This window comes from Lutjanus erythropterus, chromosome 14 (assembly GCF_056507025.1).
Source record: "Lutjanus erythropterus isolate fLutEry1 chromosome 14, fLutEry1.hap2, whole genome shotgun sequence".
NCBI lineage: Eukaryota > Metazoa > Chordata > Actinopteri > Lutjaniformes > Lutjanidae > Lutjanus > Lutjanus erythropterus.
This window is the reverse complement of record NC_139330.1, coordinates 6,852,811-6,879,100: the sequence shown is the minus strand read 5'-3', so window position 1 is coordinate 6,879,100 and position 26,290 is coordinate 6,852,811. Positions and strand designations below refer to the sequence as shown.

Below are 26,290 nucleotides of genomic sequence, written 5' to 3'. Positions count from 1 at the left end.
TTTCGAAAGTAATCTGCACCAACCACATGGGATCTTAGCATGCTGTCAGCAACAGCCAGGGGCATCCCAACTGCCTAGATTGCCTTGTAGCAACAGCAATGGATTTCTCTCAAATTGGAGCGAAGACCCATGATGTTGGGACCAATAATGAAATCAGGCCAGTCTGCCTTGTTCTATTACTGTCGCTCCCACTGACAAACAGGTAGTTCAGGAGTGTCTCTCTGCCTTAACCACCTTGCAGGTACATGGGTTGACTGAGATAACTCCAGCCAGGGGGCTACTGTCTACACACTAAAATGACTGACTGGAAGCCTCAGTGGAAGACGAGCAAAACTGTCTTTTGTTGGGCTGCCTCTTGGTCTCTGAAAAGACCAGGGAATAAGACCTGTCTTGGAAGCAAAGTTCCTGCTAACCAGTCCTGTATTTTGCATCCTGATGTCATGTAGCTGGCTGAGCTGTTATGCAGCTACTGTTCTCAAAGTTATGAGACACCTGTAGCAGTGGTTTGTGCACCCAAATGCCATGTGTCCAATTCAGTCTCCCATCGGTGGCCAATCAGGCCTGGGGTACTGTAGGAAAGCTGTGCCCTGCCATAAGAGACAACACTTCAGCTGACTTTAAATGGATGCAGTGATCAGGATCCTGCTATAGCTGTTGCAACGTTTGGCCAGCAGAGATGTGAAACTCAGTGTTGGCTTACTTCCACCGACATGCGAGAGCTGGTTGTTATTCTTGAAAGCCACTGAGAACGCGTCGATGTGTGCCTCAGCAAGCCTTTGGTCTCTTCAGATCGGTCATGAGTCCAACAGATTGGCACTGTTGTCATGTCCGAGGGCCGACTGCCACTAGCAGAGTGGCAGCTGCATCCTGACATCATTCAGTATATGTTGGCCTGGTACAAATCAGTAGTAGTTAATCTGTTTGCAACGCAACACACACTTACTGACCTCAGCAGCTTCACTCTTGCCAGGACAATCTGTTCCTGCAGGTGGATGCATTTGCCCATGTTCTACAGCCATAAGGTTTGCCTTACACTTTTCCTTCATCCCTGATTCACCTGATCCTCTGCTCGTGGTGAGAATCAAGCAAGAACCAATTTTGTTGATACCCTGGCCGGTCCCCAGGTTATGAGCAGCACTGCCACAGGCAAATGGCCCTATCTGATGTCCTCTGATGTTAACAAATGTAATTGGCACAAGCTGCTGAATGAGATTTCTACAGAAGACTAATCTGGAAGACATGTCGCGCTGTCTAACCAGGTCACACTGTCACTCCACAGTCTCCTAAGACTTATTAATGTGAGTCTTACAGGCCATGTAGAAGATCCCATTTAAGCCTATAGATCCAGTTAGAGCATTTTGCCTGTGTTCATATCACTTTGATTTCAAAGTGTAACCTTAAATGTATTTATGCTTTACATTGATACTTAATCTGGAAAGTTTACTTCTTATAAAACCTAGTGTGCTAAAATTCCCATTGCTTTTAAATGTGTAATCTTCTATCTCATTAAAATATTCCCTGAGATGAGTGCTCAATAACTGTACTGACATCAAAACAAATGCCACACTGAAAATTAAAATGTGGTCAATTTTTAAGAGAGAATATAAACTACTTCACTCATATTTTGTTAATACAGTTGAGACATTTGAGTTCAGTCTTATTTCTATTTCTCTTAAAGCTGCTACAAGGAACTCTTAATTGTCTTGACTTTGGAGGCCCCTGTGGACAAAAGCAATAGTTTTTCCACAAAATATGATGGCAAAAATAAGATTATTTGAAGAAAAATCTCCTCCTGCTTTTTTTTTTTTACTGACTAATGTACAACTTGCTGTCATTTTTTCCTGGGAAAATGTGAACACGGGCTCATTTAGTCTGATTTCAAGGAGAATCCAACCCGGTAACAGGCATTAAAATTAACTATACAGAAACAGCCGATCCTCTCGCAAATGATCTCATTTGCTTTTGTACGGTTCCAGCCAGAAGTCTGGACTCATTTTTTATTCACCGACACACCACACCAACAGTGTGCAAAGCTGTTATAGTCATAGTTCTCAGACTTAATTGTCTCTAGTATTAATCAACCACATAGAAAAATAATACAGATAAAAAAACAATGAATGTCCAAACTTTTGAGACAGTTTCATATCCAGTTAAAAACTCCTTGTAGTAGCTTTAAACATTTGGAACAGTGAAAACAGTGATGCTCTTGAGGTATATAAGTCATATGTCAACTCAAACATGGTGAGGCACATTAAACCCAAATAAACACTTATCTTTTCTTGTCAAATGCCTGAATCAGCACGAATGCTTTGAATGTTGTTGTAAACCAGCGTCTTTCTTTTCTCTCTCAAACTGTAACTTAATTGAGGTCTTGATTCACATCTAGATGTCCCTGCTCACTTGTGGTTCCGTTTTATCTCCACCATACACCACCATGATTCAATTTAGCAATCCAATTACAATGTCTGGAACAAAATAATATATTGTATGATGGTAATGATTTAAGTGCATTTGTTTTGATTCATTTACTGAGTCTCTGCATCACCCTCTGTACTGTTACCTGACGTAGATTCCTTGTTACTTTGACATCATGCCAATCATTGTCATTAAATTTCCCATTGACTGGCTCCACAAGAGCTTCAAAGGCTCCAGACCCCAAATTAATGACGAGTGAGACAGCCCCATTTTTCAGTGCCAGGTTGACGTAATCAGCTGATTTGCCCGTGTGCAGCATCAGTCCATTCCTCTGTAGGGTTTTGAATGACAATGTGATTTCATCACTGCTGCTTTGAATCGGGTTCAAGGACAAGTCGTAGCAGAAGAACTCAGATCCTTTGAAGGTTGCGACATACTCTTCCTTTCCTGCGGAGACAAAGAAAGAGAAATGTGTTGCATTAATATCTCGGCCTCTTGGGTGCCTGTTGGGAAGCTGTCGGGAAAAATGAGAGAGAATGTCTCAAAAATGTTGGCTTAATAATAAACACACTGGGACAGGAGAAAGGTGGAAAGCTGAAATGTGATGAAAGGTAAATTTAGAGATAAGCTTTTAACGATCAGCTAGTACCTACCTTACCCAGAGAACACAGGTGTGTGAAGAGTAATACTGCATTAGGTCTTACATGTTGCAATATTTGCAAAGTAATTACATGTGCAGCACTAGACAACCGCTGTGTTTTGACGTCACATGTCACAAAAGCAGACGTCTACCTGTTCACGATGACGGCAATCTCCTTTTCTGCTTTCATATACAAATACATCATTACATGCAATGATTTCTGAGTGCCGTTTCTCTTTTTCTCATGCAATTTAGTCTGTGCAATCACCATCCAACCGCCCAGAGAGAAACTGGAAAAATGGCTTTTGAGTACTCTGCACCCTCGGCATGGAATTTGTTGCGTAATGACTCCATGAACTTTGTTCTCGTTAAATGCTTTTAAATTGAAAATGAAAGACTTAGAGGTAGATACCAGAGGTTGTCAGTGTTTTTGGCTTGCCTGGTTGCACAACAGTCTCCTAGAAAGTTCTCTTTATGACTCATGGAAAGTTCTCTTTTATTGCAAAATTTTAATAGTGTTTTTCCTGCTGACTGTCTCGACAGGCCTTGTTTGAAAAAGACATTCTTAATCTCAGTGGAACTCACCTGGTTAAATAATTTTATTATTATTGTAGACTGAGCAGGGGGGGCACAAACTCAGTGTTACAGGGGCACTGGCTCCTGCTGGCTCCACCCTAGACCCAGCCCTGCATGCAACAAAACTTTAATGCTCCCACTGGCTTTATCTGTCTCTCTGAGACTGAGCCAACTCAACAACGGGGAGCTGAAGCTGTTCTATTGTTCCAGATTCTTTTGACAGAAACAGCAATTTCAACTTGCAGAAATCAATATCAGTTTAAGTGTATGCTATATTTTGAACATTTTCACGAGTTACCTTTGCCGTCAGACAGCCGTTTCTAATGGGGGACTGAAGACGGCGTCTATGCTCTCTTCACAGCCACCAAGAGTCTTTTGAAAAGACAGCAATTTTACTTCACAGAACACAGGAGTCGGGAGTCTACCGCTCTCCTGATTTGTGGCAGTAACATTAGTTCGTTTCCAAACGTGTTAAAACACTGAGGTCATGCAGTAAAACGAATAAATTAACCAACCGAGGCGGTGGTGGTCTAACAACTCCTGTGTTCTGTGAGGTGAAATTACTGTTTAGTCCACGAAGTCTGGTGGCCTTGGAGAGAGCAATAATGGCAGCTTCAGTTTTCTGTAGAAGAATGCTGTCTGACGGCAAAGTAAAGCGGTCAAAATGCTGCCACTGCCCCCAGCCACAGTGGTCCACATGCAGAGAACATTGCTTAGCTTCCGTGGTTCCTGAGGGAGCTGTCAATTAAATCACGATCTGCCCACACAGTGTTGAGAAATGGTCTAAACAGCAAAATGTGTTGTTTTAAACCAGATTTTCTAATAGTTATGCACATTTATTTAAACTCAGATCTTTGTGGATGCTTGATGAGAAACTTAACTTTGATATTATGTATGCTGTGTGACTGTGAAATTATTGGTTATCTTATCTCCCATTGGTAAACATGGATTCACTGCGGCCCTCCATGGCAATCCTGAACACGCCCTTATTCTTAGTTGTACATTATTCACAAACTATGCCCACTTATGCACTAAATGCCAACAGAGCTTGTTGTGACTAATTTGCACCAGCCTCAAGAGAAAATTTTAGATTAGCAAACATCACACTGGTCCGCGTGATCCAACACTACCTTCATACAACTTAATTAGGTACACATACATAAAATAATATGATATGAAAGCACCCTATGACTACATGACATAAAATGATACCCAGCTGAGCATTTAAATCAAATATGTGATGTGCATTACTGTCACTAGGTAATTTAAAGTCAACACACGCTCCTCAGCCGGCTACACAGGGAGCTGCACACACACATTTATAACTGGAGGACTGAAATTCAAACACTATGATCCCTCGGCAATGGAAAACACTGTAAAGACAGGCAAGTTAAACAAACATTGACTATATCCTTTTACATTTTCACATAAAAAAGGACCATAGCTGTCTATGGGTTTGATATCTATAGCTGCGTTCCCACCAAAAGTACCTCTAACTTTTGGTCCCAGGAACTGAAAGCTTCCTTTAGCCTGTTGTTGTCTGCGTTTCCACCACAGTCTAAAGACCCATGAAGATTAGGCAAATTAGTCCATTGATACATGTAAAGAAGATGGCGATTTTTACACATCATTTTCTCGTACTACCATACAACAGTAATGTCGGGACTTTGTTGTCAGCCCATCTGCTGTATGTTAACTCCATAGCCATGTTTCCATCACAGGAACTTTCCACAGGTACTAGGAACCAGGCACCCAGGGTCTACTGTAGGTTCTGGGGACTAGGAGGTGCAGAATAAAATCCAAATCGTTGGAACAGAACCAAACCAACTTTTTGAAAAAGTTTGACCCCCTTTGATTAAAAAGTTTAAGAAAAATTTAAGAAAAGTTTAAGAAAACAGTATTATAATCAAGAACTGTAGTGTTGCAGAGATGCCCTAGCCTACAAGTCTTGTTTTAATATTTTAATATTTTTTACATTTTTATTTATTTTTGTCTTTTTACAGTTGAAAGGAAAATCATATGGCAAAAATGTTCATTCCCACTAGTTGGATTTCAGTCAAACAATTACAGTGCGACTTTTTTTTTTTACTATATCATGCAGCCCTATGGGGGACACGGTTGCAGCATTTATGCTGAACATGAAATTCATGTATGGTCTTTGTTGCTTTATAGTTGTGTGCAAAAATTACTTAAAGAAACAGTTGTCATTTTTTTGTATGTCAGTGGACTAATCTTTGTGGGTCTATAGACTGTGGTGGAAACACACAGACAACAATGGGCTGAGGTAATCTTTTAGTTCCTTGAAAAATAATTTCTGAGACTAAAAGTTCTGGGTAATTTGGGTGGAAACCCAGCTCATGCCAATGTGTCAAAGCACAATGAAGAAAAACAAACTGGTTTGAGGCTGCAAATTTTTACAAATGGTGGCTGAAATAAAATGCTGCACTCAACCAATCAGAAATGTTCAGAGCTAGAAGCCCCACCCCTACGTTTGGAAAGAAATAATGTCACAGGAAACTTAATAAGACCCTGGTTCCTGCCATGGAAACACACCAAGTTCCTTCAAAGGTCCCTGGTCCCTGGGAGTCTGCAGTGGAAACACGGCTTATACTTACTTTGGTCTTCTTTGAGAAACCACAGGCAGTGAAGAGACTGACTTGTGTTTGCTTTGCTTTTGTGTTGAGAACATGTCATGAAATCTGATGTAAAATTTACACAAAGAGTTATGTTGTATCTCCAAGTACCGACCACATAGTGACTCCTGTGACTTTGTGGAAATGTCAATCAATATCTTTATGTTTCTACTGATCAATATCTGTGGCATAAACGTTCAGACTATTAATAAATTCTCACTTGTTTGTGACTCTCTTAAACCTCTAGTTGTATTCCCTGGCTCGCAGATACTTCCATCACCAGCGCATCAAAGCTTTGCTGTGACAGCTTTACATGGACTCCTCCCACCATTAAAAACACTCAATTAGCTCAGCAACATATGTTTCCAATACATCCGAGCACTCATCAGACATCAGACATCCTCAGATATGACAGGGGCACAACAAAGCAAAAATAACCTTGAGAAAAAAACCCTTTACACTGTTAGCGTGAGATAAAAACAAAGCGGCGCTGAGCGTCAGAGGGTGATGCATGTGAACACCCATTAGGAAGCGTTTAAAAACAGGTTTAGACAGATAACAAGCCATTAAAGCCACTAGCAGAAAATAAACCACGAAAACACAAATGGACCAAAGCATTCAATTATCATAAATGGAGAGCGCTGCACATTTATATATGCTTGCCAAAGAAACACACACACATATGCTTAGAGTAGCATCCAGGCAGCCATACAACAACACAACAAATAAACGGGGTTGCTGTCCACAACAATTTGTCACCTCATTGATTCCCCCTTAAAGGCACTATAGTGCACCTCTGGGAAAACTGCGAGGGGCCGTAATTGAAGTTGACTGGATCTCACCACTCTTTCGTGTCATTCCCTGAATGCCTGAGCCCCCTATCAGTGAAAATTAGAGACCTCTACCCTCTTCACTAAACCCACCCATCCCCACTCCACGAGCTTGACCAAATAACAAATAGAGCCAATAGTTTAGGGTCATTCTCATCTCTCTCTCTCTCTCTCCATACATCCCCACAGTTAATTCCCCTAACCAGTGGAGAATGAATTGTGTGTGTGTGTGTCTGTGTGTGTGTGTGTGTGTGTGTGTGTGTGTGTGTGTGTGTGTACAGCAGCAGGACCGCTGTTTGGGATTTACAACACTTGGGACTCAGCCCAGAGGCACTTTCAGGAAAAGAGGCATACATCTCCTCAGAGGATTGCATTCCCATTCAAATACTGGCACTCTGGTGCACTCTGATGTAAACATATGTAGGACTAAATGAAGTGAAACAATTTGAGCATCAGTCTGCCCTCAGCTGTGGTATATTTTTTTTAAAAAAAGATAATGCATTAAATTAACAAAAACAATCAGTTCATTTACTGTTTGGCCTCTATGTCACATCTCAGTGATGTGGAGACTGGGACCAGACACCGCCTCCAAGACCACCTGAGGTTTCACAGTGCAAAGTTGGTTTGCATGCCGGGTTTGGCTGCTGGCATCCCCAGACTCAGTCAGCTAACTAAGCTGCACGGCTAACTGAGTTAATGGCAGTTAGGGGGTAACTACTCTAGCAAGAAGTCAGGATGCTCATTAAATTACACTGGTACTTTTATTCCTGTTGGTAGGACTCAAAAATACAGCCTGTTCTTGTACAGTACATACATTAATCACTGAGGCCTGGCCCCCAGCCCATCGTATGATTCATGTCGCTTACGTTGGTTAGCTGCTTAAGTGGTCTACTGTAAAATGCCTCACGCATAAAGATACCACTTTCTCCAAAGAGAATAAATTCTAGCTAGTATTTTGGAAGACACACCAACAGTGTAACTCATGAATTGGCCTCAGCACTGCACCACTAAAAGTTCCCTAAAACGTTGATTATGAATACAATGAAGTTGATTTTTGGGAGCATATATTGATGCACAGTATGACTGGGAATATGATCTAAAAGGGAAATAACGCTTTAAAAGGCATTTCCATTCAATCTTGACTTTACAGACACATTTTTTACAATGATGGTGATGCTGGGAAAGCATGACTTATCAATCTTTAGACATTAAGCATTTGGAGACATTTCACCATCAAGCTCTCAGCCAAGTCAAGTGTCAGGCCAAGCTAACACTCAAACTTCCATCTGGCCGCTAATGTCAGTCAGCTCACAAGCACACAGCTGGCTCCTTTTAGCTGCCTCTCCATATCTAGATAATAAGCTACTCCTCTATGCAAACTATATTCCTTATAAGTGCAGAGAAGGCCTATACCCTGTATTTGTCTTTGGCTTTGGCTGATATTGAATTTGTCTGTCTTTTTTGCAAACCTAGACGCAAATAAAGCTGCATCAAGTGTTTTGACCACTAGGGGAAACAGCATGGACAGTAAAGTGGAGCTGGCAGTTAGAACTAAGGAGCCATGAGAAGCTACTGTCAGACTCTCAGTTTCTCAACTGGAAAGACAGGAAGTCTGGTGGAGCTTTGACAGTCAGTAGAAACACATTTATGGTCCTTTGAGAGAGTCACTGTGTGGATGCTTGTTGTTGTAGCTGGACTCTCTCACGAAACTCAAGCTAATGATCATACATGCTGCGAGAAAATATCTGTTAATATAGTTTTTAAGACTCATACAAACCCAAGTCTGTATGAGAAAATGCAAAAGGCCATATCTAAAGCTAATCCAGGTTGAGTAAAGTGATCAGTTTTTCCAGCTGCCCCGGGTATTTGAACAGATCTTAATGCATAATAGAATTGTGTTTGTTAAAATGGACTTTAGGATCAGTATCAAAGCCGAGGTATCTGTACTGTTATCAAAACAATTTCAGCAATACCAGACCCTATCAATGTCTGCCATATTCTGCTAATAAATCCCTCTCAATCTTGCACACTGGACCTTTAACTTTAGCTGTGATTGACGCACCACCGACTAAAAGCTATGCATCACAAAGTGAAGTTCAGCTCAAAACTACTAAGCTTTTTAGCGACTTTTAGCTCATAGTCTTGACTTTATGGCCCGCAAATTGTTCTGGTTCAGTGTCACAGCTCTCATCAACCTCATTTCCAGCCACAAGGCAGCTATTTTCAGCAAAGAAGCTCTCATAAACCAGCTGCCCATCTGATACATCCCCAAACAGCAGACATATAATCAGCATAAGCTTGTGACGAGTGAGCTGAAAGCTGTGAGGCGAGGAAGTGTAAAATAATATTTTTTTAAAAATTACATAAACTGCTGTTTAAACTCTAATGCTTTGGCTTTAATGTCATATATTCTGTGCAATATTGTACTTCTTCTGCTCAACTTACACATGACTGTGACTGGCAGCGCCTCCACCAAAAACCAGACAAAGGCATAACAGATGCAGACAGCAGGACTGGTTTGCCAGTTTTCAAAGCAGGATCATGTAAAATACTGACGGCTAAATCAAGCATACCCCACCTCCTCCAGGAGTAAGCACATTCTGAAAGTAAAGTCTGACATTTCTGACAATTATCCCATTTACGTATGCTTAAAAGGGATAATGACTTTAACCTGAATTCACCTCATTAGACTCCTATATGCAAAGAATGTCCTGAATATTTCCTGCATTCAGTGTGTCGTTCCTGAGCCTTGAAAGGAAAGCCGTGTCAACGCAACTGGTGAGCAGCATGTACACCTGTGTGTGCAGCAGGATCACAGCAGACGTAGCAACCTGCAGTGTTAATATCTCGCAGCAGATGTGTCACTCAGATGTGTCACCATCCTGCAGGTAAAAAAAGAAGCGACTTGATCTTGGAGAAGCCGACTGTTTTGTCATTTTGTTCTCCTGGGCACTTTGGGTGTGTCCCACTTGTTTCTCTGGGTTGTCCTATGGTCTACAGTCAATCAAACCACAGCGAACTGCCGGCACCTTCATGCCCTTGAGTCATGACACTGAATGGGAACATGGATAAGAGCCAGCTCCTTTAGTCTGTTTTCAGAGAGCAGAGGACAGGAAAAGACACAAGCCGAGTGAAAGTGTAGCTCCTGGGGAAAAGGCCATAAATAGACACATAGGTAAAAACTTGTCACAGTCTATTGTTCTGAGACATTCAACCGCTTTCTGAACAAACACAGCATATCTGCGTCTTCACCGACACCCAATTTACACCCAGATAAGTTGGAAAATTTACCATTCGCAGAACACATTTTGAATATCACATTGTTTTGTTTCTTCTATTAATTAGACGTGTTAAAATACTCATTCTTGTGAATTGAGTCAACACTGAATGTTGAGGTGTTTTAAATTTTTACTCTTAAATTATGCTGGCAAAATATATTTTAGAGGATCAAACTCTTGGCTATTAAACGTTTATAGAGAATTACAAGGGAGCTGCTTCCATCAAATTTCGTACCACCTCCAACCTTCGAGACAGGCGTCTTCCCGAAAAACGCCAACAGGTGTCGCTCTCTGTGGATTTCTGTCATTTGTAAGCGCGATTGCTGCAGTATACTGATGTGGTGGCGGCGTGGCGAACCTAAATCTGCACAGTGCTGGAAAAGGCCCTGCTAAAACTACCAATGAGGAAGAGTCTCTTTCTTTCTTTGTGCCTTTGGACTGTCCTGAATTCCAGCTTCCTGGTTGAATTAAGTACACTGCACTATTTTAAGTAGTGGGTACTGGTATTTAAGTAATGTTGGTATATTTTAACGGCTTTTAACACATGTTGTTTTAACACACAAGCGGGTTTAGAGATAAAAAAACATTTCATAAAACACATTTATTTTATATATTTAAACCCTTAAAGAATAAGTGTTATTGGAGTGCTGGCATTTAGGACATAATTTACCCCAATTCTCAATAATGGGTGAAATAAAACTGATTTTCCTATAATCTCTTCTGAATTTTGGATTGTTCTCTGCCATATAGATAATTATTAATCAATAGCATGTAATTGTTGTTGCCATTCAGGAACCTCATTCTCTGTGGTCATGTTACATTTGCGGTTGTGGTGCAGAACTAACTACCCATATTGATGGAAGTAATACAATTATTCGGCACTCAGATTAAATTAGTGTCACAAAGAGTCAAAGAGGTATGGTGCTGCATGAAGCGACTACAAACAGCCGCGCTGGCCTGTAGCTCGCTGTGTAAAAAGAGGAGGCAGCATAAATGTCTGCTGAGTATGTTGAACTAAATCGCTCATTTATTATGAAGCACCGAGGGGCCACCAGCACGAGCATATGTACAACAGTGCCAGCATGTGACTGAGCGACCAGGAGGCTCCTCATCAGTCACTTTGCTCTGACACTAATCTGGCATCTGCTACTCTATGGCTGCTTTTTAAATTAGCTCGCACCCAGGGGAGCGCGCTGCCTGTCAACATCAAATCATGACACAACAGTCTGAAACAGACTCAGCAGGATATGAGAAACATTACCTGTGAAATGAACGTCAGGCATAAGTTTGATTTTAATTGTTGTTATTCCATTCTGTGACATTTCTGACCAGATGATGTAAGTAATAAATTTGTCAAAAACGCCAAGACAAACTAAATGATGGAAAATTACAGAAAAGCAGCATAATTTATCAGTTAAAATGCTTTAAAAGATTTGTTTTAAATCTCGGAAATCATTTCACTCAGTGCATTAAAAAGTTTAGTTCATATCATCATTAATGATAAAAATATGATTCTTCTCCAATGACATGGAGGCTGTGTGTTGGCAAGAATCTGGTGATATGATACGTCACAGTCGGTGAGATCACTGCGGTTTCATCCACTGAGTGGCAAAAAGACTATTGAGTGGCGGCGTTAGCTTTCAGCCTGAATGTCACAAAAAATATCTGAAATCGGAGGAGCTGTTGTGCAACTGACTGTACAAATAGATTCAACAGGAAATCGGAGCGGTCGTTTTACAGACAGAAGTTACAAAAGTTAAAGAAAAGAGATGCAAATGCTTCTGAAATGTGGATTTGAGGTAGTCAATGTTTGATTTCTGGGTAAAACCTTATTTTATGTTATATTCTCTCTCACTCTATTAAATGTTATTAGCAATCTAGCATCTCGTCGTGCATCTCAGTGCTGCTGCATGTGAACACGTTTCTCCAATAATGCTATAATTCTTTTACCTAAAGGAAGCATTAGTACTTTCACTTTAGTAATAGACTTGAATTACACCTCCACTGCACCTGTGTGTTACCGACTGAGCCTTCCCCTTTAGGGAAGGTGGGCTTGTGGGTAACCTGCGTGATGGACGTCTAGGGGGCTTTGTTGTGAAAGTGAGGTATGAGTCAGACAAAAGACAATTAAAACAACCTGAAAACGGAGGTCCTCCAGATATGTTAAGGAGCTGAATACCAGCTCTGCTGTGAGGACTACAGGAAGACAATGAAGTGACATGACATAAACAGGGACTTTTTATTTCTTCTGTGGCAACAAAAAGAACACAAAGCCTGTCAGTAACTATTATACGACGATCTGAGCTGATCTACACACTTTATGGCAGACAAACTCTGCAAACTCACGCTCAAATTCAAATTCATGCTCAAATACAACAAATATAGTCAATATATCGTTCAGCCCTGACAAATATCAAGACATCATGATGCAGCGTTTCTGAGAATTCATACACTATCACTAAAAATTATATCGTGATATGTGTTTTGATATTTTCTTACACCTTTAGAGACAACAGAGATATTTTAAAGAGTGGGAGTAGGGGGTATTATAGGCCTTTATTACCGGCCAAAACAGACACAGTAATTATGTTGCCCATCTCCAACAGTGTCATCTCGTTCATGACAGTCCCCAGCATTAACTGTGACTAACTCTACATCACTGTTTCCCTGTCAGAGATCTCACTAACACCCACCCTCACCGCACTGCTGGAGATACCCTTCTTCAGCTCTCAGTAACAAGCTGAAGTAAAAAAGAGCTTGTTGTGCCACCCTCAGTTTTCTGCGGTTCAGAGGGAGTTCACAGCTCTGGAAAAAAGAAAAAATACTTCCACAGTAACACCTGTGGAGTTTTAAAGACTACATGTGCCATAAATAAAATTGGACGCTGAAGCCATGCAATGCAGAGACCAAAGAGGTTTAATCGTCTGTGGCGAGGCTCTGTGACTGACGCTGGATTTCTCCTCGTTCCCATTCACTCTCTGTTTCCCTGTTTGACTGGCAGCCTATTAAAATGATACAGAAGTTAGTGTCTGGCAGCCTATTAAAATGATAGGACGTTAGCGTCATGAAGCCGGCCTAAGCCTCTTACGTTATGACAGAGAGAAGAGTTTCTGAAGTGCCGCATTCTTTGGGAACATATTTTATTACGTGATTATCACACCATTCAAAAGACTTAATAAAATGTCTCAAACTGCTCTCTCCTTGCAAGGTAGGCATTCCCAGTTCATCGATTGCTGTATTGCATATCAAATCCTTTCGTTTTGTTTTTTTATGTCTGCAATAAAAGTTAAATCTCTGTGCAGCAGACTGTTTTCGCTGCTCATATTGTTGACAGAGCAGCAGGAACGGGCGAGAAAGCCTCAATTAGCTCAGTTTAAAGTATCCAGGCACTTAACTGAAGGAGTCAGCATGTGTGGATGCGTGTGAGCTCGCACATACTAAGTTCTGTCAGGCACCATACTGCGCTAGCTTAACGTACAGTGTCATTTAGATTCACAGTGTGAAGGATGTCACGTCGCGCTCAGAGAGAGAGAGAGTCCCCTCCCCCGGTGTCAGGCTGCAGAAACACTCTGTCCGCGGTAAATTTATTCATAATTGGCTTCGTCATTCAACTTGTCAATGGTTATTAGGCACTTATTGGAACACGAGGCTTGTATCTTACAAACGGAGTCATTTAAGGTGTGTGTTAATTTGTGTGCAAATGTGTGTGTGTGAACTGGGGAGCATATTTAGTTTTAGTTTCTTGGTTATCTGCTTTCAGGAGCCGCGTCCACCAGTATATTTGTTTTGTTTTCTTCGGGTAAAACACTGCGTTCATCACTGTCACTTTTTAGCCGTCCAATCACAGTGAAGCCTAGATCCAGACATATTTACATTCAGTGTTTGTTGATAACATAAACTATCTGGGAAAATATGTACTTACAGACATGAATTAACTGTTTAATTCTGCAGACATTCTGTGTCATAGCAACCAGAGCATCTCAGCTGAAATAACACAGCGTCTCAAAGTATTCAAACATTTAATAAACACTGTTGTGGACACAGCGTCTCAACTGTCTGTCATCATGATTGAGTGTTTTATCCTGATTTTGTCTCACTAACAGCCCCAAACGTGAATATATTCAATTTGAAATTATATAAATCCTCACAGTTCAGAAGCTATAACTGAGACTGTTTGGCATTTCTACTTGAAAAATTCTCAAAATAGTTGCAGATTACTGATCATCAATTATTCAGCTCCAATCTTTTCACAAACGTTTGCATCATAAATTTGTACTGGTGCTGTTTATTTTGCCCTAACTTAAAAGTCTCTTTTTATGGGATAACTAGAGGAATTACTCCCCCTGATGGCCAGAAAATTAGGTACTTGAAAAACATAAATTTACCTTAACTTTTGTATCGTAGCAACCGGAGCATCTCCCTGCCAGATAAATGTTTTCAGCCGGGAAAAAACACTTTGATGGACACAGAACTTTAACTGTGCAAGTCTTTTATGATATTTTATTTGAATGCATCATAAACTGTATTTTAATGATAATTAAGCCAGTTTTGTTTATCGATTCAGCTATTGGGTAATTTGTATAGCAAATGGTTACAGCACCAAATTTCACTTCATGTAAGAACACATTTTGTCTCACTAACAGTCCCAAACTGAATATATTCCATTAAAAACGATATAAATCTTCACAGTTAAGAAACTGACAATGTTTTTCTTGACAAATTGTCAAAACAGCCGCAGATTACTGATCATAAATTATTCAGCTCCAGTCTTTTATGGAATGGAACAGCCTACAGATATATGGACATCAAGACTGTAATAAGGAGTAGTGCTATTTTTTTATTTTTTTTTAACCGTCAAAACAACTCAAATTTTCATTTCTGTTATGTTGCATCCTGAACCATCTCTCGCAAGAATCTGTGTAGGACTGCATGGTGACGTTACCATCTTTGGAATATGAGAACACCATAAGAGAAAGCTGTTTGCACCACGGGGTGAATTTGGTGCTGGAAATTAGGTACATATTCTGTGTTTTTTTTTTTTTCTTTTTTTTTTTACCCAGTCATGCAGAGCGATCGCCACACTGAATGATTCCCACACAGTTGATGCCAGCAGCATCACAGATAGCATCGTGTTTAACAGATGGCGACAGGGATTGCAGGTGGAAGACATCCTCTTACTTTCTCCACAAACTCAACCAGATGTGTTCTAGTGTAAGAGGGTGAAAGATGCCTCATTAGACTGTTTTCTCACTGCTCAGTGTTCCATGTTTTGAGCTCGCCATCAATATGTTGGATATTAGAGCAGACCAGCATCAAATGTACGGTATACTGATGTAATCATCTGATATATAGATGATGATAATTATGTTTTTTATTATAGAGATATGTATATTTGTTGATATGCATATACATACAGCATATACAACAACACAGAGAAAACTATTTGCACCAGGGTGACTCAGTTTTCACTTCTCCCAAACCTCCTATCAATTTATATTTATACAGATGAATAAATTGCTGCTGCAATTTTGCCATGCAGTGGAGCTTATCAAAGTCAAAACTAAATATTAGCTTGCTGGACTGTTCATTACAGAAATGGAGCTGTGTTTACAGCGACTGCTGGCACAAAGCTAGAATGAAGGTCACAGCTACATCCTGTTATTAATAGCCACTATCTGTGTCAACATCTTTTTCTAATAAAATATGATAATGTGATGCATATAGCCTTTCAAAGGTTAGATCAGTGGTTCCCAAACTGGGGGGCAGGCCCCCCTGGGATATCGCAGAGCCACTGCAGGGGGGGCCTGGATGACCAGGGGAGCAATATAGAGCGATATAAAGTTAAGTTAATATGCAAATAAACAACCAAGAGTTTGCTGATACTGTCTCGCTGACTTTCAATAAATTTTTTTGAATCAGTTGCTTCCTCCATTATTGTTAATGATCAATAATAATTGTGTCACAAATATAAGTCATGCATGTACTTTTATAAATAAGTACCACTATACTGTTGTCAGATCAAAGATAACAATATGTTTGCATTGGTTAAGTATGTAATGATTTGGCACCATGAATCAAATATAAATCAACATACTGGTGGGTTCTCAGCTGGTAGGAGGAGCGAGAGCTCATTGATCGATCGTTGATTGAGATTACGGCATGTTTTTAACCTCCCGAGAAACAGAGGACAAACAAAATGAAATAAAGTTAAAAGGACGTCCATGTTGAGTGAAGTAAAACTGACCACAAATGAATAAACAAGCCGTCAGATGTTTTGGCGGTGACAGTAAAGCTCCACCTGTCTTCAGTGTTTAGTTTTTTTTTTTTTTTTTTAGCTAATTAGGACTGATTGCAATGTTTTGTTTTAGTTAGCTAGTTAGTGAACAATGCAAAGATTTGTTAACTTTTTAGCCAGCTAGCTAACAAACAATGTATGGTTTTGTTAAGGAACACACAGCAGCTGACTGTTAATGGTTTTCTTTTATACTTACTAGGTTTCCGACAGCAGTTTATCAATTTTAATTTGTCTAATCAAACTCTATTTAATTTCACAACTGAAATCTTAATTTTTAATCTGGATTTACTTACTTTAAACCAAGTTTTGCTAGACTCTGATTAGAACTAATCTTAGATTAAATTACTCTTTGTTGAGGCTATCAAGTTTAAGCTTCTACAGTATGAGATAATGGTTGGGGGACTGAAGTTTTTTGAAAGTGGTGGAACCCAGCCAGTAAAATCTATTAACATTTATCTCTAACAAAAACTCAGAGTCATTTTAGTGCGTGTCAGCCAGATCACACACAGTCCACGTCTGCTCACTCTAATTGGCAGTGTCTCAATCAGGTGCGAGACAGCCTTCCTCTGGGAGCGGCGCCCACGAGGACACGAAACCACCTCATCCACAGCTGTAAATGTCACCGCAGCGTACACCTGTGCACTGGTTCATGCATGAAAACACACATGCAATAGCCGGTTGAGCCGATCTGGACACACATGCTTGTATCTTCTCCCGGATCCCCGTGACACATGAGCTGAATGGAATTCTAATAAAAGTACCGGCTCCTGCAATGTCTACATCACAGTCTGCAATTTTCTCTTAGCAGAAAAAGTGTTCCAGACAGCTTACAAAACGAGGTATTATGTGCAGACTCGCTCGCTACATTAATCTGCATGTCAGAGGCAATATTTTATTTTATTCAAAATGACCAGTCCAGAATAACATCTAATTTTGCTTATAAGATATTTGATAGAACACAATACCACAGAACAAACTGTTTCCACATGAATCACAATATCACACTCGCAGATATTTGGAACAGTGGGATAAACTGTGATGCGTGGCGTGCGTGTGTGTGCTTTTTACACTCTGTTGAAAGTGTTCTGTTAGCATCACCAGAGGGATTATGAGAAAAGTGGGGAAGGCTTCTTGTTTAAAACTACAGAAGAGTCTTGAGATCAAATATATGTCTGAGATAAAAACGGGGAGACATTTTTAGTTGGCAGCTGGGCCATTAAACTAGATCTTTTGGTGCACTCCCCCACCAACATGAGCATTTCTGTGGAGTGGCTTTAACAAATAACTCCCCCAAAAGCAGCATCTTGAGGACTTAATGGCCCTGGCAACAGACAAGGTAGTCAATCTCTTGATGATACACAGGAACCTCTTTTTATCCGTCGCGCGGAGCGGGGGAACGGCTAAAAGTGGCGTCGCCTCTCCAGCTCTTCGAGTTTAGAAATAGCAAGACCCGACAAGAGGCAAGGAAATCTAACAGGACATCAAAATAAGAGATAAAGTGTAAACACAAACACTCACAGACAGACAAATATGCATGTGAATACCCATGTACTCAGGCAAACAAACACTGTATGAATACACATACTAAACAGCACACTTCCAGCTGCAGGGCTCTCATTTGCTCTCAGCCCATTACAGAATCACAACAGCATTACAGTGAAGAGGGAGTGTAATGTGCTGAATACTAATCTGCAAAGCCCAATCCATTTCTACAGAGTAAATCCTGGGGATAATAATGTAAGCCTTGGGGAGATGGAGGGATCAATATCCTCATCAAAGAGAAGCATTTTGATATTAATGTATAGTTACCACTTCACTTAACTATACATATACTTAAAGAGCACAGGACTACACTCTTATAAATAAGGGTTCCAAAAGGTTCCTCCTGAAGGGCTGAGGTTCACTGATTGACTTGCTTTGGAAGAACCCTCTGTTGAAGAAATGGTTCACCGAGGGTTCTTTGTAAGACTAAGGGTTCCATTCAGGACCTTTTTCATCCAAATAACCGTTTATTGGAGGAAGAGTTCTCCAAGGACTTTTAAAAAATCTTGAAGAACTCTTTCATCAATGGTTCTGTGAACAATAATATAAAATGGTTCTTGGTAGAACCCTGTAGGTGGGTTCTGGAGAAAACCATAGGGTTTTTGGCAGAACCCCAGGGGTGCGTGCTAAATAAAACCCTTGGAACATATAAAGGGGCTTTGCGGAACCCCCTGAGAGAGTTCAAGATAAAACCACTGGAATATGAAAGGGTTCTTGGCAGAACCTTGTGGGTGAGCTCTAGATAGAAATCCTTGGAATATAGAAGGATTTTTGGCAGAACCCTTGGATGGGTTCTAGATAAAACCAGTGGATATAGAACCTCCTAGACAGGTTCTAAATGAAACCCTTATAATATAAAAGGGTTCTCGGTAGATAAAAACTTCTAATATAAAAGGGTTTTGGGCAGAACCCCTGGATGGGTTCTAAAGAAGACCCTTTGAATATAAAAAAGTGCTTGGCAGAACCCCTTGGGTGGGTTCTAGATAAAGCCCTTGGACTATAAAAAGTAGAAAGTCCCTGGGTGGGTTCTTGTTAATACCCTTAGAAAGTGGAAAGGTTCTAAGTAGAACCCCCAGAGAGTGTTCAGGGTGGATCCATTGTATTCTAGAAAGGTTCTCATTTAGAACCTCTCACAGGCGGCTCTCCTTTCACAGATGGTTCTAGGTATGACCCTTTATGTTGGGTTATTGGTTGAAATGAAAGTTGAATCTTTATAAAAGGTTCAAACAGGAGTCAACAAAGGTTCTCCTACGCGCCAATTTGAAGCACCTTTATTTCTTGGAGTGCATAAACATTATTTTTTCCTCCTATAGGAAAAGGAATGAGTCCATCAGCTCTAATTCATGGTAAGTGATGATAATATATGAGTGATTATTTACTATCTAAACTCATGAACTGAGTGAGCAGGTGTGTAGTAACGTTTGATAGCAGCTTTCTGTCCACGCGAGCCATATTTGAAATCTGCTAGCGCCAATAAATCTTCGCCATAAGCATCTTAACAAGCTGCTCAATTTGGATGTACCCTTGTCAAGGTTAGACCTAAAGAGCACGCTGCGAGAGAGCAGCAGAGGTTACTGTCCACTTTTGATTACTGGAGCAGAGGAAGGAAGCGGTGTCTGACTGTAAAGGACAGGCATTTGGCAGATGTCTAATTTGGGCCATATACATGAAGACATCCCTCAGACAAGAGCAAAGTCAAGAGGCGCTGAGGCATGTCATTGCACAGAAATAATTCATGCGCTAATTACGTTGCCAGTGTGTCTCGGGATGATTTCTGTGCAGAGCCGCTCTTGTCTTCCCGGCTTTCAGCTCGGAGATCCACTCTGTGTCTGACACAGCATGAATCCTTGATAGTGAGCAGACACCCAGACACATCAGCAAAGACGACTTCTTATCCTTATCTTCAGTGCTCATCCCTCACTGCCCAGACAATGCATACATCAACTTAAGTACTGGAGCTACAAAGCTTCAGTGTGTCCTTGGTTGGACTGTTTATCGCACCAGCAAGGAATTACACTGCTATTATCTGCCATTTCTTTAATCTGATTAATTGTTTTTGCTCAGTTGGATACCTCGCTAATGCTAATTCAAACATAAATGCAACATAAAAAGATGTGAATGTGGATGTCCCTATCGTGCAATAATTATGTATTATGTGTAGTTTAAACCTCGTACACAGAATGCCTTTATTATTTCCTGTAATATGAAATGAAAGACAAACTCAAAACGGATTAATTCTGAGAAACAGAAGGAAAGCATATCAGAGAGAGAGAGAACCAGACAGGGTGATTCAGATAGACTGTGCTGCCAAATGTTTACCACTATCACAAGTGAAAAATGCCCCAGCGCGTTTTCCTCTACGTGCAATGCAAAAAGTGAGTGATGTGAAGATTTCTAGCGAGGATTTACTGCTGCATCGTACGTCAGTTGCACTCAGGCCTCAATAAAAGTAAAACCACTTAATCAGCTGTGGCGGAAACACTTACTGGTGTATTTTATGAGCTGCCAAAACTAATTAAACCATATAATTTGGAAAGTCATCATCATCTGGGTCACTGCCATAACCTTCATTTCCCACAGGATGATGGCGTGAGTAGACAGGTCCAAATGCAGAGCCAGTCATTCCCAGTGTTTGTAAAAATTTATGTTGATGATAATGTTTCTAATCTTTCATTTGAATTAATTTTCAATTGGCAGTTTGGTTAATAGTCTCAGTTTGAAATAAAATAAATTTTCTTTTATTTTCACTGACAAACTACAAAAACAGAAGCCAGTGTGTGAGGGAGCAGCGTTTTCCTCTGCGGTCTCTGTGATAGCGACTTCCCAGCATCATGTCTTCCACTGCCACGCGTACACACTTTTGTTCTTTCAGTTCCAAAGTCAACACAATGAGATCAGATTGTTCATTCATGCCTCTCATACTCTGACACTGGCGAAGTGGCCTGTCTGTCAGGACCAGTTCTTTCAGGTGCAGTGAGGTGAACTTGAGATAAATGTATCCTGAATCTAAACCAAATCTTCCCGCAGCATCACCTTCTTACTCAGACAAGAAGAGGGAGCACAGAGCCCTGCAAGTTTGCCGTTGTTTGTGCAGGGGTTCTTCGTTGTTGTTGTTGTTGTTGTTGTTGTTGTTTTTCAAATTGTGTTTTGTTGTCAGGTTTTTAGTGGCCACTCAACAAAGGTTCGCCAATAGTCTATGCGTGTTAACTCCCCTGTGGTGAAAAAACATGGCACAGCACGCCGAGCAGCATCATTGCATGTTTAAAAACGTGCTCCGATGAACAAATCGCTGCAGGACAGTGAAGCTTTGACAGAATCCCAGCATCACCTCGCTGAGCTGCTGGGCAAGGTCACCAACACCAGAGAGGGTTTGTGTTCTTGTTGGCTAAAGCGTGGCGGTTTTCACCTTCCATTCACATATTTAAAACATCTGGCAACACTTCATAATAACTATTCTTAATGAACAGTAAATGAATAGTTAATTATATTTTATTAAGAGTTATTTTACTACTAAATATTCAAATAATGTTTATTTATGTGCTGTAAACCATTTATCAAACAAATGTTAAATTTTAGAAACAGCAGTTGCAACTTTATAATAGCATCAAAATAATGTTTAGAGATGCACTACACAGCTTTTATTAAAGGATAAATCTGTAATATATTCACTGCAGTAAATTAGAAATTACCATATTTTGTCAGAATTGCATGCTAAGTTGAAATACTCGATAGTGCTACAGCCGCGGTGTCCCCCTTTAAATTATTCATTCCAGACTGGAATAGCTGTTTTTATTTGTCTGTTTCCCGTTAATTAGAGTTCAAATTAATGTCAAACGTTCGCTGAATGATCAAGTGTCTGTTTATGTGTCGCAAGAAATCATTAATAATTAAAAAATAAAAGTAGGAGATGTTTATAACAGTTAAATCGAACAATAATTCTCAGTCACAAGTTGTAAAAATGCAGCAGCTCAGTCAGTGTTCCTACACTTCAACCTATGATGCTGTAAGTTGCCTTATAGCATCAGTTTTACAGTCAAGTTAGCAATAATCCATATTCAGTATCCAGGCAGACTTTCAAAGTACAGGCACAAAAACTACTTGGATTAATTATAATAAATAAATAAAAATAATTTTCTAGATGATTTGCAATTGTGCAAAAAAAAAAAAAAAAAAAAAAAAAAAGAGTGCAAAAGTCCAAATAGTAAGTTAGAGCGATTGACTGCATATTAAATAGGTTGAAATCCTATTTAATATGCAGTTTATGGTTAAAGGGAGTTGTTGTCCCTCTGCTGGCTCCTCCCCAGGCTTGAGGAAGCTCAGGCAGGCTGCAGGAACACTGCAGGAGAGCAAGACAAGTGCAGTTTGACAATAGCAAGCAACGACAAGTCCTCCGCTGTAAGTTGATCAGCTGTTTATAACTGTCAGTGTAAAGTTAAGCTCATTATCCTGAACACAAAAGCCCACTGCTGTGAAAATACACACTCTGGAGTTGGGAGTTAAGTGACTCGCTGCCAGACTCCATTAACATATTGCTGAATTTAACCGTGATAAACATCAACTCCTCGTGAAAGTTTAATAATGGTTTTTTACAGGTCTTAAACAGACACTTACTCATTCAGCGAGTATTCAGCATCAATTTTAACAATAATTAAATTGAAATGGGGAACTATAACAAAAGTTACAGACCTGAACATATAGTATTTCAGCTCAGCATGTATCTCTGTATATCCTGGTCATTTTATGATTTAGTACAGTAAATATATTACAGATTTCTCCTTTAAATGTATACATGGCATTTGGTTATCATTAACAAGTACTTAATATTGTTTGTTAACAGTAAAAATGCTACTGACTTAAGTTTTAACTGTCAATTTATCATCTATTAATGGTGGCTATTGTAGTTATTATTTCACCAAACATTTTCACTTTAATTCAGTTTTCATAAAAACATCAGCCGTCCATGTCTGATTGGCTAACAGCTGTACCTAGAATATCCTGCAGATGCATCATGGGCTTTGCTGACAACGTGGCGCCTCACTAAGACATTCACCGAGGAATTTCCCGAGGACCTACTGTGTGCATTTAACATCAACACACACACCCAGTGCCTCTTTTCTCTCCCAAGTCTCCTGTTCCAGTGCCAGCACTGCACTGAGGGGTATTTGAGCAAGGAAACACAATACATTCCTCTTTGTGTCTCACAGAAAGCCTCCCAGCCATGAGCGAGATCACACTGAGGTATCCTTAGCGGTGGAGTACCAGAGGCACGAGTGTTTGTACTGAGCCAAACACTCCATGGCAATGGAGATGAAACCCAGGTGAAAGCAGAACGCCTGATACCAGCAGAGGAGCATTCATAAAGTTGCTGCCACCACTTCAAAGGCAGAAACACTTCACTAAAGTTGGGCTAAAAATAAATTCTAAGGCGCTGTGTTTTCACTTTACAGGTGATAGGGAATCATGGTCCCGCTTTACGGCTCAGCTTCGAAACCAATAGCCCTCTGGAGGCTTTAACGAAATCCAGTCTGGTAAGAGGATAAATAAATATACAGACTAATTAAACAGCCCTGCCAGTGAATGCAAAGCAAGACGCAATTGTGCTATTGTTAATCTATTCCCCACTTTTGCAAGAGCTTAATCAGATCAGTTCATCGCTCTAATTGCATTGATGCTGCTTACAGACCTTGAGACCTCAAAAAAAAAAAAAAAAAAAAAGGGTGGACTTCGAAACTAAAGCAGTTGGTCTGGGGGTGCCCCCCAAGAAAAAACTCAGTTTGATAGACTCTGTTTCCTGCATTCTGCTGACTTTTAAAGAATGAAAATTAAATAATAGGTACACTTATTAACTGAAAACTGGACCACAGCATTTAGCCAATTTCATATTTGATTACAAACACACAGACAATGGATATTTTACATTTTTCCTAAGGGTAGGTTATGTAGGCTGCTCCTTTACTTAAAAAAACTTTCCTGAAAGAAACAGGAGTTATTCTTTTCTCTGAAATTTGCTTGAATATTTATTTTTCCATTTCTCTTTCTGTTTCTAACTGACTGAGGAGACCGAGGAGGCGTGAACATGGTCGTGTCTGGAAGGGTTTTGTGCTTCTCTCTTCACTGTGCCCACTGTACAAACAAATTATGTTTTATGATGTGACAAAACTGTGGTTAAGATGTGGGTGGGGTTACAGAAACGTCATGGTTTGGGAGAGCTGTCACGGATCTGGGGTTCCCCTCTGGACACTGGACACAGCCAGTCAGCAGGTGGGAGCAGCTCTCTTCCACGTCATGAAACGACATGTGATGTAGACGTATTGTTATCTGGGTGGAAACAGTAGACTTTTACAGTTTAGAGCTTATACACACTGTACAGCACCACAGTGTTGTGTTCACTGTCCCAAAATGAACCGGTTCACATTCATTTCTTCCAATCTTATTTTCTTTAATTTAATTTAATTTCAAATAGAACTTCCTCCTACTACAGACACTGGAGTCTTAATGACTTAATGACATTATACCATAAAGTGCACAATATTCATATTTTGTAGTTATTTTATCTGTAAACATATCATGAAATAATTAAAATCTTATAATGATCGTCTTCTGAAAAAATAGAGACAGACTTTTGCTTTGACTGCAGACGATGCCTGAAATCTAAAAGAATTCAAACCACTTAACTTAGGTAACATTATAAGACAGCACAGCAGTAACTTGATTACTTTGGGGTTGTGCTTTTCTTCCAAATACAGTGGGTTAATATAACACATTTTTTCGGTATTTCAACTGCCCTCAGCCACTATAACAACAACAATTTAGTGCTCTGATAACACTGTGACTTCTTGCATGAAATTTAATACTACTGTCTTCTCTCTATTGGTGAAAATATATCAGTTGTATTATTATTAACTAGTGCAAGTAGTCACTGAGTTATGTAGGAAAATTAAAAGAAAAGAAATACACTTGCCACTGGTATCCTTTATCGGAAAATATTTATTTTTTAATCTCAAAATATTGACTTACTATGTTAAAATAATGTCTTAAGATTATAAAATAATGACTTAATATGGTAAAATGATGACATAGTATGTCCATTATTTTGAGTTTCTTATTATTTTGAGATATATAGTGAGTGTTTTGCAATACTGAATCATTATTTTAAGATTCCAAGACATTATTTCGACAAAATTTCTCATTATGCTGACTACAGGATCTTTTTTTTCCATCATACTGGCAGAAATGGGCTTCTAAAGAGATGATGTTTGTAGATGAGCGTGATCAAATAAAGTTTTTATATCACGCCAACACTTCTGTCCGTATTCTTTCTGCAGATGATGTGAGGACTGTTATCTCTCTCAGGAGTGAAGAACACTGTTCACCTAAAATACGAGCGTGTTCAATGAATGCAGCTCTTTTAGCGTGTTCATGCACAACACTGCAGTGCCAGGAGTTTGTCATGAATCAGGAGAAATACGGTAGAGTTGTGACCCCGGTAGGAATACGGGAGAGTGCAAAGAAAAATGGGAGTCTCTTGGGAAAATTGGCAAGCATGCCGCCGGATTCGCTGAGGTTTGTTCACAGTATGGCCGCCCCTCCTTCCACTTCCATCACCTCAGCGACTGATAGTGGCAGGACCCCCTCCTCACCTTTATCTGCAGGGGGAGATTGTCCAGCGGCAAAGATGCTGACCTATGGAGGGAAAATTACTCACTTTGGGGTGTTACTGTTGCAGCAGCACTATGGCTGCGCTGACACTGGACCAAGGTCATTTCATAATGGGTTGTCCAGCTGCCACTCTGCTGTCAACAGGCCTGACTGATGAAGGAGAGTGCAGCCAGTTATGGTGACAGGAGTCAAGGCTACGGCAGCTTGATAAAGATCGGCTTCTATCAGGAGTGAAAACAGCAAAGAAAGAGGGATAGAAAAAAGATGATCCTGCATTTTGCCCCCTGAGCCTTCCGAGTGGTGACAAATAGATCTGCTTTGTAGCCGGCGTCTGCGAGGCCGCTCTGTTTTGCATTCTGCTGGGAGCTGCGACAGCCGTGCCACAGGAATAAATGCATGTGATCGGCGAGAGCAGTCATCAC

At 40.2% G+C, this 26,290-nt stretch overlaps 1 protein-coding gene across 11 annotated transcripts in view; it reads right to left on the bottom strand.

The window, feature by feature from the left end:
• Positions 1-26,290, bottom strand: part of LOC146315126 (neurexin-1a) — a 376,350-nt gene that overhangs the window by 239,034 nt on the left and 111,026 nt on the right. For all 11 annotated transcript variants that reach the window (XM_084736025.1, XM_084736027.1, XM_084736036.1 and 8 more), the window contains one exon: positions 2,561-2,862. In XM_084736025.1, coding sequence (XP_084592151.1) covers positions 2,561-2,862 — 302 coding nt within the window. The remainder of the gene's footprint in view (positions 1-2,560; positions 2,863-26,290) is intronic.